The 15,962-nt window shown below is 42.0% G+C and overlaps 1 protein-coding gene across 8 annotated transcripts in view; it reads left to right on the top strand.

Annotated features, from left to right (window-relative positions):
• The window catches only part of LOC143127181 (NLR family CARD domain-containing protein 3-like), a 237,603-nt gene that overhangs the window by 156,177 nt on the left and 65,464 nt on the right, over nucleotides 1–15,962 (top strand). For 6 of the 8 annotated variants that reach the window (XM_076288505.1, XM_076288510.1, XM_076288509.1 and 3 more), the window contains exons 1-4: nucleotides 379–450; nucleotides 4,413–4,509; nucleotides 15,340–15,456; nucleotides 15,701–15,817. The exons of 1 other annotated variant lie outside the window; for it this stretch is intronic. In XM_076288505.1, coding sequence (XP_076144620.1) covers nucleotides 4,460–4,509; nucleotides 15,340–15,456; nucleotides 15,701–15,817 — 284 coding nt within the window. In that variant the 5' untranslated portion in view covers nucleotides 379–450; nucleotides 4,413–4,459. Of the gene's footprint in view, nucleotides 1–378; nucleotides 451–4,412; nucleotides 4,510–15,339; nucleotides 15,457–15,700; nucleotides 15,818–15,962 lie in introns of those variants that run through there. One more of the 8 variants, XM_076288508.1, reaches the window with a different exon arrangement.

Raw genomic sequence — 15,962 nt, forward strand, 5'->3', positions numbered from 1 at the left:
TGATCCCGTGAGGGAAATTTGGTCTCTGCATCCCAATCCGTGTATTAGTGAAACACACTCAGCGCACAGTGAAGTGAAGCACACACTAATCCCGGCACAGTGAGCTGCCTGCAACAACAGCGGCGCTCGGGGAGCAGTGAGGGGTAAGGTGCCTTGCTCAAGGAGCAGGGTGAAGGAGCAGGGTGAGCTACGGTGTGTTTTGTTTAGTGTTTAGTGAAAAATAAAAAGTAAGTAAGTTGCGTTGGACAAAAGGTTGGGGATGTCTGTGACAACATTCGACAGCTCTACAGCACGTGGCCTGAGAACAGGTTCTGAGATGTTATCTGGTGTGTGGGAGGGGAATAGAAATGAGCCAGCCAAGGGGAAAGTGAAAATGAACAGCAGACGCCGATCACTCGAAGAAAGCGATGGGGATGTTTTGTAATCAAGTTGAAAACTTTTAATAGAAAGGTGAGTCATAAGCGTTCTGTTTGTTTCAAAGCTTCATCGATGATTAGGCCTAGTCATCTGAGTGAACTTTTGAGTGAAATTTACTGGGACTTTATTTCAAGTTGTTCATCTTTCACTTATTTTGCCAATTGTCAAGGTGAAAAGTAGTTTGGTGGTGCGCACATCCAAGGCAGGTGCTGGACAAAAAGTGCTAGACTATCAATAGGAAAAAAGGGTGGAATGTCCGCACTTGCTCCCATCAGGATTTTTTAATGACTCTCACCAGTGTGAAAGTCATTCCTGATGGAAAGGAGGGACAGTCACAGAGGAATTGAGGGAGGGAATTCCAGAGTTTAGGGGCCATGGCGCAAGTAAGTTGCTTTGGACAAAAGGGATCACTGAAGGAGCAGGGTGAGTTACGGTGTGTTTTGTTTAGAGTTTAGTGAAAAATAAACAGTAAGGAAGTGTGAAAGTCACCAGTAAAAGTCATTAAAAATTCCTGATGGGAGCAAGTGTGCAGACATTCCACCCTTTTTCCCTTTTGATAGCCAATTGTCAAGGTGCTTTTACTGTAAATTTAGTCATTAATAACAACATATCCAACATAATCACATATTTGGAAGTAAACAGACATGTACACGGAAAACTTCAAGCCCTTACTCTAATGTTAAAACTATCCACATACAAACAAACTCTTTGGCTTTGTCCTTTTTTTCCAAGTTCAAGTTAAACTGGTTTCCAAGTTCACTGGAATGTGTTGCTCCCTATCTAAAGCCATAATCTCCTTTCTGTAAGGACAGGGACAGGTTTAACAGGAAATCATTACGCCACTTTTGGAGAGGAAGCTGAGCAACTTACTCATTATTGTGACTTTTTTTTGTCACAATATTAATAACGTGTCGAGAAACTGTTTGATGGCCATAGATTTTTGGGGTTAGCTGGTCTATAGCTAAATTTAATGCAACAGTCAAACTGGAGGTGTGATGAAGCACAAGGTTAAGCTGTTGGCTCTGTTCCAGAAATCAGAAGTGCTCTCTGAGTTACTCTACTTTATGTCTTATATGTATTTACTCTATTTTATCTACTTTTAAAGCCCCCCCCCCCCCCCCTAAACCATGAGCTTTCATGCTGATAATCAGAGAGCTCATCACTCCTTTTCTCGTTGAGAACCTGTGTGAGTTTCATAAAGGACACACTTACTGTGTGCCGATAATCAAAGGCAGACAGAGGTCTTGTCACACTACTAATAACCTGTTGTAAACTGCCTGATGGCCAAGGATCAGGCTTTGTTAGGGTTAGATGGTCTACCTATAGCTAAATCTAATACAACAGCCTAACTGGAGTTATGACGAGGCATAAGGTTAAGCTGTTGGCTGTGTTATGACGAGGCATAAGGTTAAGCTGTTGGCTGTGTTATGACGAGGCATAAGGTTAAGCTGTTGGCTGTGTTATGACGAGGCATAAGGTTAAGGTTAAGCTGTTGGCTGTGTTATGACGAGGCATAAGGTTAAGCTGTTGGCTGTGTTATGACGAGGCATAAGGTTAAGGTTAAGCTGTTGGCTGTGTTATGACGAGGCATAAGGTTAAGCTGTTGGCTGTGTTATGACGAGGCATAAGGTTAAGGTTAAGCTGTTGGCTGTGTTATGACGAGGCATAAGGTTAAGCTGTTGGCTGTGTTCCAGTAATGTTGCACTCTGTCTTTTAATTATTCTGTGTTGTCTTTTATGTCTTTTACTATTCTACTCTATGTACTTTACTTTTTAAACATCTTTAAACTAGTGCCCATTATGTTTTTATGCAGCCTACTCTTTGCACTTGTTTATGTAAAGCACATTGAGTTACCCCTGTGTATGAAATGTGCTAATAAAATTGCCTTGCACTGGAATGGTTGGGTCAGTAAGGACAGGGAAAAAGGGGTGGGCTACTGTATGTTCACATTAGCAGGCAGAGGTGATTCAAATTACTCAAATAAGATACTCATGCACTGTTTTGTTAACTGATCAGTTTACATTTTATGACCACAGTGGTTTTATTAAACTGTCATATCCATGAGGTTATGAAGCCAATCACTGTAGTTCTGCAACTGCAACTGCATTGTTTGAGTTCCCTCAGACACAAACATGTACAGTATGTTCTAAATAACAGCCACTTTTAGAGAGAAAATGCATACTTATGACATTTATGTGTCAGGCTGTCAGCTTTGTACAACAGAAATGTCCATAATGGGCATCATCATATCACACATCAGTGTATAAACAATGAATAGATTTAGAGAATTGGTTCCCAAAGACTGGGTCACGACCCACGGGTGGGTCGCAGGAGATTTTATTTGGGTCGCCAGCATAATTTATGTTGTGTAATAGGCCTACCATTTAGCCAGGAAAGCTAACAGTTTTCTATTAGGATCTAGTTTGTTAACTACAGTCACGGCCCTACAGTATGTGCAATTTTGCATTTAGAATAGCTCTGAAACTGGGGGGCGAACGCGTCACAGAGGGGACAACGTGGACACTCACAAAATGAAACATTTCTGTGGGGCGCCTGCCATGGACCTCGCAGTTGCAAAATGCAAGGGACATGAATCGGCCTTTTTGAACAAACATTAACGGACACCATCTCTTTAGCTTGACCGATTAAAATCTAGTTACCATGCTGTCAACTAAAGCAGACATCCGTATACCGGACATGGCTATTCAATTTGCGTCATAGGCTGTAGATATTTTCAATTGTAGATGCACTCTTTAAAGGTAATAGCAACCTCCTCACAATCCTTAATATTTCGGATTTAAAACACACTACAGCGCATTATATTAAGCTACAGTACAATTTAAATGGACATTTTAAACGCTATTATTATGACCGCCGCGCAGCGAAGCGGCGGTCATATAGGTTTAGTCAGATTTTTTTTTTTTTTTTTTTTTTTTTTTTTTTTCTTTTTCGCATGCCCAAATTTCCGTCAATGAGTCCCGGGACACTGAAAGACCGGGGTACACGAAACTTGGTGGGCATGTAACCCCACATGGATAGCATGGAACCATCGTTTTTCGTTTTGATCTGTAGCCCCCCCGCTGGACTGGACCCCCCGAAAGGAGGGTAGGGCAGACACAGTTTTCTGTGAATATCTCGAAAACCGTAGGGTTTAGGAGGACCATTTTTTTTTTGTATGTTGATCTCAAGGGGCCATGTCAACCCATTCCATAACCACTCATTTCATGTATAGCGCCACCTAGTTAAACACAAAAAAGTAAAAATGAGGTGTTGTAATTGAAGGTATCTGTGACCTAACATAGTCAAAACTGCACGAAATTGGAAGTGTAGGATCATTATGACACCCTCTGTATGCACGCCAAATTTTGTGGAATTCCGTTCATGGGGGGCCACACAATAAATTAATTTATGTTACTATACACCAACTGGCCTGTAGGTGGCCGGAGACAGTTTTCTGTGAATATCTCGAGAACCGTAGGGCCTAGGAGGTCCACCTTTTTTTTGTATGTTGATCTCACGGGGCCATGTCAACCCATCCCATTACCACTTATTTCATGTATAGCGCCACCTCAGAATTATGAACAGGCAAGCTGGAGGTGGGGTTGTATAAAATGAATTTTACATGTGAAATCTATGAACTAATCATGTTTTGGTACTTGTTGTCTAGCAGATACCAGTGAGAATTGAGTGTGGATAATGCAATTTCGTGAGACAGTTAGAATCATATAGGCCTTTTAGCGTGATTTATTTTTGTGGAAAAAATGTGCTGGACTGGGCGGCGGTCATATTTTGTACCGCTCCACATCTAGTTTAATGATGGTCTTGAGCTACTGTATTATGTGTTACTATGCTATGTGCTACAGTGTTACTGTATTCTAAAGCTGCTGTAAGCTGTTTGTCAGGCATTTCTTAGAAAAAATCAAGTGAGATCAGCAGCAGCATTGATAAATGTTATGTAGTAGGCATACACGCTGATTTGTTGTTGTTTATTGTAGCTTGTCATGACGTGATTAATCTGGATGCAATGACGAGTGGCTGAAACATGGAGAAACGAGTCGACATACAACAGGAAGCCAGTCTAAAGGGGCAAAGGTAGGCAACACATGATTTAAGTCATGTTCCTTTAAGAAGCTGCTTATAGTCATCTGTTCTTTTTGCTATAAAACAATAAATGCAATAGTTTAAAGATGTTATTATGACCGCCGCGCAGCAAAGCGGCGGTCATATAGGTTTAGTCAGATTTTTTTTTTTTTTTTTTTTTCTTTTTCGCATGCCCAAATTTCCGTCAATGAGTCCCGGGACACTGAAAGACCGGGGTACACGAAACTTGGTGGGCATGTAACCCCACATGGATAGCATGGCACCATCGTTTTTCGTTTTGATCTGTAGCCCCCCCACTGGACTGGACCCCCCGAAAGGAGGGTAGGGCAGACACAGTTTTCTGTGAATATCTCGAAAACTGTAGGGTTTAGGAGGACCATTTTTTTTTGTATGTTGATCTCAAGGGGCCATGTCAACCCATTCCATAACCACTCATTTCATGTATAGCGCCACCTAGTTAAACACAAAAAAGTAAAAATGAGGTGTTGTAATGGAAGGTATCTGTGACCTAACATAGTCAAAACTGCACGAAATTGGAATTGTAGGATCATTATGACACCCTCTGTATGCACGCCAAATTTTGTGGAATTCCATTCATGGGGGGCCACACAATAAATTCATTTATGTTACTATACACCAACTGGCCTGTAGGTGGCCGGAGACAGTTTTCTGTGAATATCTGGAGAACCGTAGGGCCTAGGAGGTCCACCTTTTTTATGTATGTTGGTCTTAAGGGGGCATGTCAACCCATCCCATTACCACTTATTTCATGTATAGCGCCACCTAGTTAAAAATTAAAAAGCAAAAAATTAGGTGTTTTCATCACAATATCTCTGGCTGACAAGGTCAAAACTGCACGAAATTAAAAGTGTAGGATCATTATGACACCCTCCGAATGCATGCCAAGTTTTGTGTACTTTCGTTCATGGGGGGCCTTACAATAAAATAATTTATGTGTACATTTAGTGACGTACACCAACAAGGATTCCCGGGACACTGAAAGACCGGGGTACACAAAACTTGGTGGGCATGTACCCCCACATGGATAGCATGGAACTGTCATTTTTCGTTTTGATCTGTAGCCCCCCCGCTGGACTGGACCCCCCGAAAGGAGGGTAGGGCAGACACAGTTCTCTGTGAATATCTTGAGAACTGTTGGGCCTAGGATGACCATTTTTTTCCGTATGTTTGCCTCCAGGGGTCATGTTAACCCATTTCATGTGCACACATGTGCACAAACAGATACACACACACACACACATACATTCACAGTAATCATACGTATGACACATACTCACACAGTAGACATATGTACGCTTGCATGCACAGGCACATACGCAGGCATGCACACAAGCACACACACACACACACACACACACACACACACACACACACACATACACACACTCACACACACACACACATAGCATAAACATAACACAAACAATCAAGAATTTCTCAGAATTATGAACAGGCAAGATGGAGGTGGGGTTGTATAAAATTAATTTTACATGTGAAATCTATGAACTAATCATGTTTTGGTACGTGTTGTCTAGCAGATACCAGTGAGAATTGAGTGTGGATAATGCAATTTAGTGAGACAGTTAGAATCATATAGGCCTTTCAGCGTGATTTCTTTTTGTGGAAAAAATGTGCTGGACTGGGCGGCGGTCATATTTTGTACCGCTCTGCGGTACATCTAGTTATTGTCTCATGTTGTGAGTTGAGTTGTTACAACTCACAATTTACAACTTCCTTTACTGACTTACTTAGTTAAACTTAGCTTTATTGTGCTTTCAGTGCTTAAGAGATTTAGAGCATCAAGATAAAGTGTTGGAAAACATTAAGGATGTGGCAAGACTATGGGCTATAATTTAAACAACATGGCAACAAATGGTTGTTGCATTAATAAAAGCTAATTTCGCCAGAAAATCTTTTTTTCTAATTTAACACCATGTAAGCAGTGATGCTTGGGTACAGTGTTCAAACTGGAAGTTGGACCAACATTAAAGTTAACCTCTGTCATCTAAACCAGTGGTTCTCAACCTTTTTTCAGTGATGTACCCCCTGTGAAATATTTTTTCAGCCAAGTAGCCTACCCCCTAACAAGCGCAAAGCATTTTTAGTTGAGAAAAAAAAGACTTAAAACAGAGCACTGTGCCATCAGTGTCTAATTTTGGAACTGATAAACACATACAAAATTCAAACATTTGGAAAAAAACTATTTTGAACATTTTAAACTTTAATAATCCATGACTAAGTTTATTGCAAATTTTAAATATATGTATATTTAAAAATCTCACGTACCCCCTGGAGTGCCTTCACATACCCCCAGGGGTACGCGTACCCCCATTTGAGAACCACTGATCTAAACCATCGATCACAAACGTTAAACTCTGTCACAAAGTTTGGGAGGATGATTGACAGCCATCACTCAAATGTAAACCCTCCTTACCTGCTCACAATATCACATGCTCTTGAGTTGCAAAGCCTCCCACCTCCTCCCCTTTCTCCTCCATTTCACTATTAGCTCTAAGCTCATATCACCCCTCATCCATAAGGGGTGTCAGTAGACATCACTCACATGTGATCTCTGCTATTGGCATCTCAGGACCACCACCAGCTACCAAGCCAAACATGCTTATTCTCAGCACTCAATGTCAAACAATCCAATGGGCAAACTAGCGAATGCTTGATTACACTTTTGATGCGTACATTCATTTGTCAGATTTATAGTGTTCAGGGAGTAATGGCTGCTATTGTACAACAGACATGTCAATCATGTGGGTTATCAATCTGCACAATTAATATATTTATTATGACCACCGCACAGCGAAGCGGCGGTCATATAGGTTTAGTCAGAATTTGTTTTTTTGTTTTTTCGCATGTCCAAATTTCCGTCAAGGATTCCCGGGACACTGAAAGACCGGGGTACACGAAACTTGGTGGGCATGTAACCCCACATGGATAGCACGGAACCATCGTTTTTCGTTTTGATCTGTAGCCCCTCTGCTAGACTGGACCCCCGAAAGGAAGGTTGGGCAGACACAGTTTTCTGTGAATATCTCGAGAACCGTAGGGTTTAGGAGGACCATTTTTTTTGTATGTTGATCTCAAGGGGCCATGTCAACCCATTCCATAACCACTCATTTCATGTATAGCGCCACCTAGTTAAACACAAAAAAGTAAAAATGAGGTGTTGTAATCGCAGGTATCTGTGACCTAACATAGTCAAAACTGCACGTAATTGGAAGTGTAGGATCATTATGACACCCTCTGAATGCACACCAAGTTTTGTGGAATTCCGTTCATGGGGGGCCACACAATAAATTCATAAATGTTACTATACACCAACTGGCCTGTAGGTGGCCGGAGACAGTTTTCTGTGAATATCTCGAGAACCGTAGGGCCTAGGAGGTCCACCTTTTTTTTGTATGTTGGTCTTAAGGGGACATGTCAACCCATCCCATTACCACTTATTTCATGTATAGCGCCACCTAGTTAAAAATTAAAAAGCAAAAAATTAGGTGTTTTCATCACAATATCTCTGGCTGACATGGTCAAAACTGCACGAAACTGAAAGTGTAGGATCATTATGACACCTTCTGAATGCATGCCAAGTTTTGTGAACTTTCGTTCATGGGGGGCCTTACAATACAATTATTTATGTGTACCTTTAGTGACCGTACACCAACAAGGATTCCTGGGACACTGAAAGACCGGGGTACACGAAACTTGGTGGGCATGTAACCCCACATGGATAGCATGGAACCATCGTTTTTCGTTTTGATCTGTAGCCCCCCCGCTGGACTGGACCCCCCGAAAGGAGGGTAGGGCAGACACAGTTTTCTGTGAATATCTTGAGAACCGTAGGGCCTAGGATGACCAATTTTTTCTGTATGTTTGCCTCCAGGGGTCATGTTAACCCATTCCATGTGCACACATGCGCATAAACAGATACACACGCACACACATACATTCACAGTAATCATACGCAATGGCGTCAGTTTGTTTTTAGAAGTGGTGGGGACAATAACCACAAGCTTGAGTGTGGTTTGAAAAGTGCGGGGTACCCTTATGTAAGCTATTCATCCATTCAACGCTGCATTACAATATGCTCAACAGTAGTGTTGCGCCGGTTAAGGTTTTTTAACATCCGCACCCACCCGACCCGTCAGGAGAGTCGATCTTCACCCACTCGACCCTCAAAAATATGCACTGATTAACTACCCGAACCTGACCCGAACCGACAAAAAAAAAAACAATGTGCCTATAGCCTAGGCTGTCCTTTGCAGTTCATATTGAGGTAGAGACAATGCTTTCTTATTAACTAAACACTAAAACAAGAAGAATTTGCACTGTAGGATATGCTTCAACAAAAGGCCTTTTCACACAGAGATCACGCTAAATTTGCGGGAATAGGAGACGTCTTTTTGCCGCAACGTGTGTCTGAAAACGAGGGGAAAATTTGCAGGCCTGCTGATCTGTTCACATGATGTGGCATTTTGGGGAGCCAGGAGGCAGGATCAGCTATTAATGTGACGTGCAACAGGGGAGTGTAGAGTGATAGTCGTAGGCCTTATTATGCGTGGGCCTTCAGATGCAGCATGTGTGTGATTTCCAAAACCATGACGGGAGAACCAACTTTGTTTGGTCAGCTTGCATTTGCTTTGCTGTTGCTTAGAATGTTAGATTCTTGCGATAGATGTCTTCAGACAATATAAAGTAATTTGGAAGGGAAATTGAAGAGAAGAGTTGCCCCCTGCGTTGGCCGTGATTCCCCTTTGAAAATCAGAGGTTCACAGGCTACTGTGGCCTTGGTCAGTGGCGCCGCTAGCCGTAATCCTGTAGCCTACGCACTGTGTGTACAATTTATTCATGAAATCATTCAATATTACAACAATAAAAATAGCTTCTGTCTTAATAGAAACATGCTTCACGCACAAATGATAGCCTAGGGCAAAAAGAATGGACATCTCAACATAAGGATACATTAGAAGATGATGATTGGTGTAAACTTTGTCACACGACGTGATAAGCAGTTCTGGAGCTTAAAAACGCCACGTTCCATTCAGTCATAAATCATTCAAACTTAGGCCTAGTGCACGTCATGAAAAGAAAACAGCACCTGAATATTTTACAGTACAATACAGTAGGCCTAGGCGCACTGTTAGCAGTTATGCTGTAGACAGTGAGATTATTAGGCATTGCATCCTGTCACTCTGTTTGGAACATCGCAGTTCGGGTTGATAAGATTATTCAGTTAATGCGAGTATGGGTCGTCTCAAAGTTTGGGACAACCAAACAGCAGAGTAGGCAAAGCAAATCCTAATTGTTAGGTTATCAATAGCTGTCTTTTCTCTAAGCCTAGGCCTATCGGAAATCGCGACATAAGCTCATTGGTTTCTTTTTTCTTTTCTGTCTTGTTCGTGTGTTGGGTAGTGAAGCGATAATGCATTTAAATCAATGTAGGGCCTACATAAGAGCCGATATGGCCAGATCTGCTGCTCTGTAAAGGTATTTCTGTCCCACCCAAATTTGCTGAACTACTTGCGAAGTAGCCTATTCATCACATGTATCACACGAAAGAGATGTTTTCTCAGCTTTTAAACAATGTTGGTGGTTAGTTGTTGTGGTAAACGGTTCGCGAGAAAAGTAGCCTAACTTTCATAATCATATTTTCTGCGCCCGTCTCCCAATTCATCTTGGCTTCGCGAACTTTCCCTCAACACATGACAAACCATATATCAGAATAAACAGCAGACCTTACCGAACACAAAGGTGTAATTGAAGTTTAAAGTTTTAATTAAAGTTTAAAGCACTCCCTTGTACAGTTAGCCATTCCAGAGTAATCCGGATTTAAATTTGCAGCAATGTCTGCATGTCTCCAACTTTGGGGTTCACAATGTGTTTCAATTGTTCAATAGGCCTCAGGGCCGGCGCTAGCCATTTGGGTGCCCTAAGCACAAATGCTTGGTGGTGCTGCAAGTGAAGCGCGAGCATCATCCCGCTGTCTTCTTTTTCCTTTTATCCGCCCCGACTCTTAGTGCCTTTTCAAGGTGATGTCTACTGTCTGCCAAATTTGGGATTGAGGAATAATCGAACAGACCACTGGGAGGTGGGGGAGGGGGGCACCAGAGGGAGACTGGAGAGAGGACTGCACAGGAGATTCACCTTTTTCTCGACTAATTTGGTCTAAGCCTATATTACTTTTGTATTGCTTTTGCATATTAACATGCTTTATAAATATTTTATTTGTTATTAATACAAGTAGCCTATTGTGGTGATTTTTCACGACCCAGATTTATTGGTGCCCCCTCAGGCACTTGGTGCCCTACGCGCAGTGCGTGATGTGCGTGTGCGGAGCGCCGGCACTGATAGGCCTACATGATTTTATAACAGGCCAAATACAAAATTTTTTTTACAAATATCGCCTAGATATCTGTAAACATTACAATCAGAGGATATAGCCTATATAGGGCAGACCGACGCTCATGCTTTGTTTTATCGCTGGATTGCAACCGATTCCATTCCGAGCTACAGTCAACTCTAGCAGGCATTAAATGACTGGAGGGTCGGGTGGGTGCGGATCGACGCTCCTGACGGGTTGGGTGGGTGCGGATGTTAAAAAACCTTAACCGCGCAACACTACTCCACACATATCCAGGCAGGTGTGCATGCTGTGAGGATGTCATTGTGCCTATCGCATGGTTTAGACTCGATGATTTCGGTATGTGGGGATTTTTTCGGTCGCAATTGGTTTGCACATTTTTAGAAGTGGTGTGGACAAAATTCAAATTATAAATAGTGGTGGGGACATATCCCCCCCGCCCCCCCCCCCCCCCCCGTAATCTACGCGTATGTATGCAACACACCCACGTCATACGTATGACACATACTCACACAGTAGAAATATGTATGCATGCATGCACATGCACAAACACACATACGCAGACAAACACACAAGCACGCACACACAGACACACACACACACACACACACACACACACACACACACGCACACACACAGGCACACCCACAAACACATGCACACACGCACACACATACACACACACACACACAAACACGTACACGCACACATGCACACAATTCAAGAATTTCTTAGAATTATGAACAGGCAAGATGGGGGTGGGGTTGTATAAAATATTTACATGTGAAATCTATGAACTAATCATGTTTTGGTACTTGTTGTCTAGCAGATACCAGTGAGAATTGAGTGTGGATAATGCAATTTAGTGAGACAGTTAGAATCATATAGGCCTTTCAGCGTGATTTATTTTTGTGGAAAAGATGTGCTGGACTGGGCGGCGGTCATATTTTGTACCGCTCTGCGGTACATGTAGTTATATTACATATTATATTTTTAAATAAATATTTTTAAGGGTAAGGCTATTTGCACCCCTGGTACAATTTGCAGTGTATGCTATTCGTACCCTGGTACAATTAGAAGGGAATTCTATTTGTACCCCGGTGCACACAGCAAAGTGTTCTATTAAAGGATAAGTTCAGTGTGATTTTGACCTAAAGTGTGTTGAAACATGATACCGAGTGTGAACTTTTGTCTCATAGCCCATCTCGGCTTGTCCCCTGCACTGTGAAATCTGGCGCTAGTTAGTCAATGCTACCAACAGGTTTTCAATGGGGTGCCTCGGGCATTGGGTTAGCCATGCAAATATATCACTGTTTTACACCATTTACGAGGCTCAAAGTAGCTCCACACTTGGTAGACTTCCGAGGGCCCTGACATTTAAAATGAGACATTAAGAACTTTGAAAAAGCACTGGTAGTTTATTTACAAGACGATTTATACAGACAGTACCTTCACAATGTTTTCCTTGAAATCTCGCCTGTCACAGGAAGTTGATTGACGAGAAAGAGCGAAACTACAGCTGATACGTGACATGAACCATCCTGTCTTCGTCTTATCCTCCGTTATGCCAGCTGACGCTGCAGTCTAGACTATATGCACATGTGGCGGTCACTCCTTCTTCACGTGTACAGCACGTCTTCTGTCAACATTACTATTGTGAGTATTCACGTATCAGCTGTAGTTTCTTCTCGTGACACGCAAGATTTCAAGATGGCGGCGCCCGGAAAACTTCGTGAAGGTACTGTCTGTATAAATCGTCTTATAAATAAACTCGGACAACATCACACAGCCACAGCCACCCTTTATTTTTGCTAATTTATCAAAATATGAACATTCTCATTCACTAGGCATTATAAAAAAAATGTCAGAATGGATTCTACGTGAAAAAGTACTATTAGATTAACTGCAAACATTTCGGTAGTGAATTATCGTGTTGTCATGGGTTTTGGCCCATCTGTGTGCACTTATGTGTGTGTGTGTGTGTGTGTCTGTGTGTGCCGGTGTGTGTGTGTGTGTGTGTGTTTGTGTGTGTGTGTACCGGTATGTGTGTGTGTGTGTGTGTGTGCTTCTATTCCTTATCAGGCTAGTGGGGCTACCAGCACGGCAAGTTTCATGTGCACTGGTGGTCCAGTGTGCTGAGAATTATTGCCCAAAAATCTTTGGGGGAAAGAAAAACCCGATTGCGCTAAGATAAGATAGGGAGAAATTTGCATTGTTACAGCGTCCAAGACAATAAAGGAAAAGAGACTTACAGACAACCCCCCCCCCCCCCCCCCCCATACATCTTCAGTAGGACATGCAGCAAATACACATTCCTTGGGCATGCTTCCCAGCACCATACCTGTTTGAGCTCATGTGGGGAAAGCCCAACCACCATGTACAGCCATTTATCGCAGTAACAGACAGTCTTATCATCCTACGCACTAATGCTAAATACATTAAATAAATAAGTACAACAACAAGGATAACCTTTTCTAATGGGAACCCACAGTTCTTAAGAATAGTTACATTGTCCTTGTGTAATGTATAAAACTGTATAAAAAAGTAGTCAGTAAAACATCTCCAGTAGTTCTAAAGTGACTTGTGCTCTATTGGGGTGGTGTTTATTGTACAATCTAACTGCAGTGGGTAGGAAGGACCGGTGATGTCTCTCCTTTATACACACAGGGTGTAGCAGCCTGTCACTGAAACAGCTGCTCAGTGTTGACAGAGTGACATGCATTGGATAACGCTCGTGACCCAGCATAGATGTCAGTTTCGCTACCATCCTGCTCTCTCCCACTATCTCTATTGAGTCCAGCTTGCATCCCAGAACAGCACTAGCCCTCTTAATGAGTTTATTCAACTTCCTCCTGTCGGCAGCTGAATTGCCACACCCCCAATGTACTACTGCATAAAAAAATGGCTAATGCCACCACTGAATTGTAAAATGTTCTCAAAAGCTCCCCCTGAACCCCAAAAGATCTGAGTCGCCTCAGCAGATACAGCCTACTCATGCCCTTTTTATAGAGTGCAGCCGTGTTGTTAGACCAGTCCAGCTTATTGTTCAGGTGAACACCCAGGTACTTATAAGATGCCACCCTCTCAATCTCATTTCCCTGAATGATGGTGCTGATGGGGGATGTCCCTTCCTACGGAAATCCACCAACAGTTCTTTGGTCTTGGCCGCATTGAGTTGGAGATGGTTCCTCAGGCACCAGTCCGTAAAGTCCTGTATAAGATCTCTGTACTCATTCTCATCATCCTCCCTGATGAGGCCCACGATCACAGAGTCATTAGAGAACTTCTGCAGGTAACACTGTGGGAAGTTGTATTTGAAGTCCGCGGTGTAAACAGTAAAAAGAAACGGAGCCAAGACCGTTCCCTGTGGCGCCCCAGTGCTAGAGACAACAGTGTCTGACACACAGTCCTTTGTCCTCACATTTTGTGGTCTCCCTGTGAGGTAATCCAAAATCCAGTGTGTCAGGTGCTGGTCCACCCCCATGTTCTCTAGCTTTTCCCCCAAGAGTGTAGGCCTTATGGTATTGAAAGCACTGGAGAAATCAAAAAACATGATTCTCACAGTGCTCCCAGGCTTGTCCAGGTGAGAAAAAGCATTAGTAACATTCAGTTTAAGAAATAAGCACTTTTGACTTAACATTTCACATGTCAGCTTTATTTTGCTTTCAGAGGAGCTATCTATATTTTCTAAATGTGTTCATCTGCATGATCACATTGTAGGGCTGCAACAATTAATTGATTATCTTAAATTAATTGCCAACTATTCTGGTAATCGGTTAATCACTGTGGGGACATGAGCCTGAGCCCCCATGTTCATGCACCCAGAGTGTAACGCTGTAGCTGCCTGGCTGATGCCTTAGCTGTTGGAACTAACAACTCAAGCTATGTAAAACTTATTTGTTTTAGTTTTTTCATACTGACAGTACTTGCGGTGACCTTGAGAAACAGAGATCAATGTGAAAAATCGTCAGAATTCTCCTTCAAAGTTTCATATGTTCATATGTTACTGTTATGCTTAAATAGATATGTTAAACCACTTTTAGTTATATTGAAGCGACTACTTTTCGGTTGAGTGTATGATACAAATGACACTTGCTTACTGAGTAAACGCATTGATACAAACAGGTTACTGAGTAGTGAATGCAGTAGTGAAATGTATTGTGAATGTTGATAGAAAGAAAACTTGAAAGTTTGGTCTTTGGGGAACACTGATAAGCACTTTGTCTTCATTTTCTTACATTTCATCGATTAAACAACAAATCGATTATCAAAGAAAATAAATCAACAAATTATGAACATAGACATTGGTAGCAGCAATTAAATGATTTAAAGGATAAACATAAAATATTGTGAAACATGTCAACTCCATAAAATATTGTAAACATTTAGGATATGTCAACTCAATGATTGGGTGTATTTTTATACCACAGCTCATTCCATCATGAGAGGCCTCCATCACCTGTGCCCACTTGTGTGTCCGTGAAGAGTGACCTCTCAATGGAGCCCCCCATAACCTTCAAACATGATGATGTCACAGATGGATCAAGGCAAGTCCATAAACAGACTCAAATAATCAGTACGCTGTGACTGGATGGTTGAAATGATCAGACCTTACACTATAATGGAATGAAACAGTAATCAATAGATCATAGAAAATGGTGTGTTCTCATTGTAAGACATTTGACCTTTTGCTAAGATATTATTTGGGAGGGCTGTTGTCTTTTTGATGTCTTTTAACATCATTATCATCATCAATGTTATGTGTTAAAAGTATGGATGTTTATACCACAGTTCTTTCCATCATGAGAGGCCTCCATCACCTGTGCCCACTTGTGTGTCCATGAAGAGTGATGAGTCAATGGAGCCCCCCATAACCTTCAAACATGGTGATGTCACAGATGGATCAAGGCAAGTCCATAAAACACTCACAGAATCAGTACTCTGTGACTGGATGGTTGACATGGTCACAGCTTACAGTATACTGGAATCAAACAGTAATCAATAGATCAATATTTGTCATTTTCCATGGTCTGTGGTAATTTAAATATTGTGT

The sequence above is a fragment of the Alosa pseudoharengus genome, unplaced genomic scaffold (assembly GCF_046254945.1).
Source record: "Alosa pseudoharengus isolate Yale_2024_CS ecotype anadromous, Long Island Sound unplaced genomic scaffold, YU_APseudo_1.1 YU_APseudo_1.1_scf_17, whole genome shotgun sequence".
In the NCBI taxonomy this organism is placed as follows: domain Eukaryota; kingdom Metazoa; phylum Chordata; class Actinopteri; order Clupeiformes; family Clupeidae; genus Alosa; species Alosa pseudoharengus.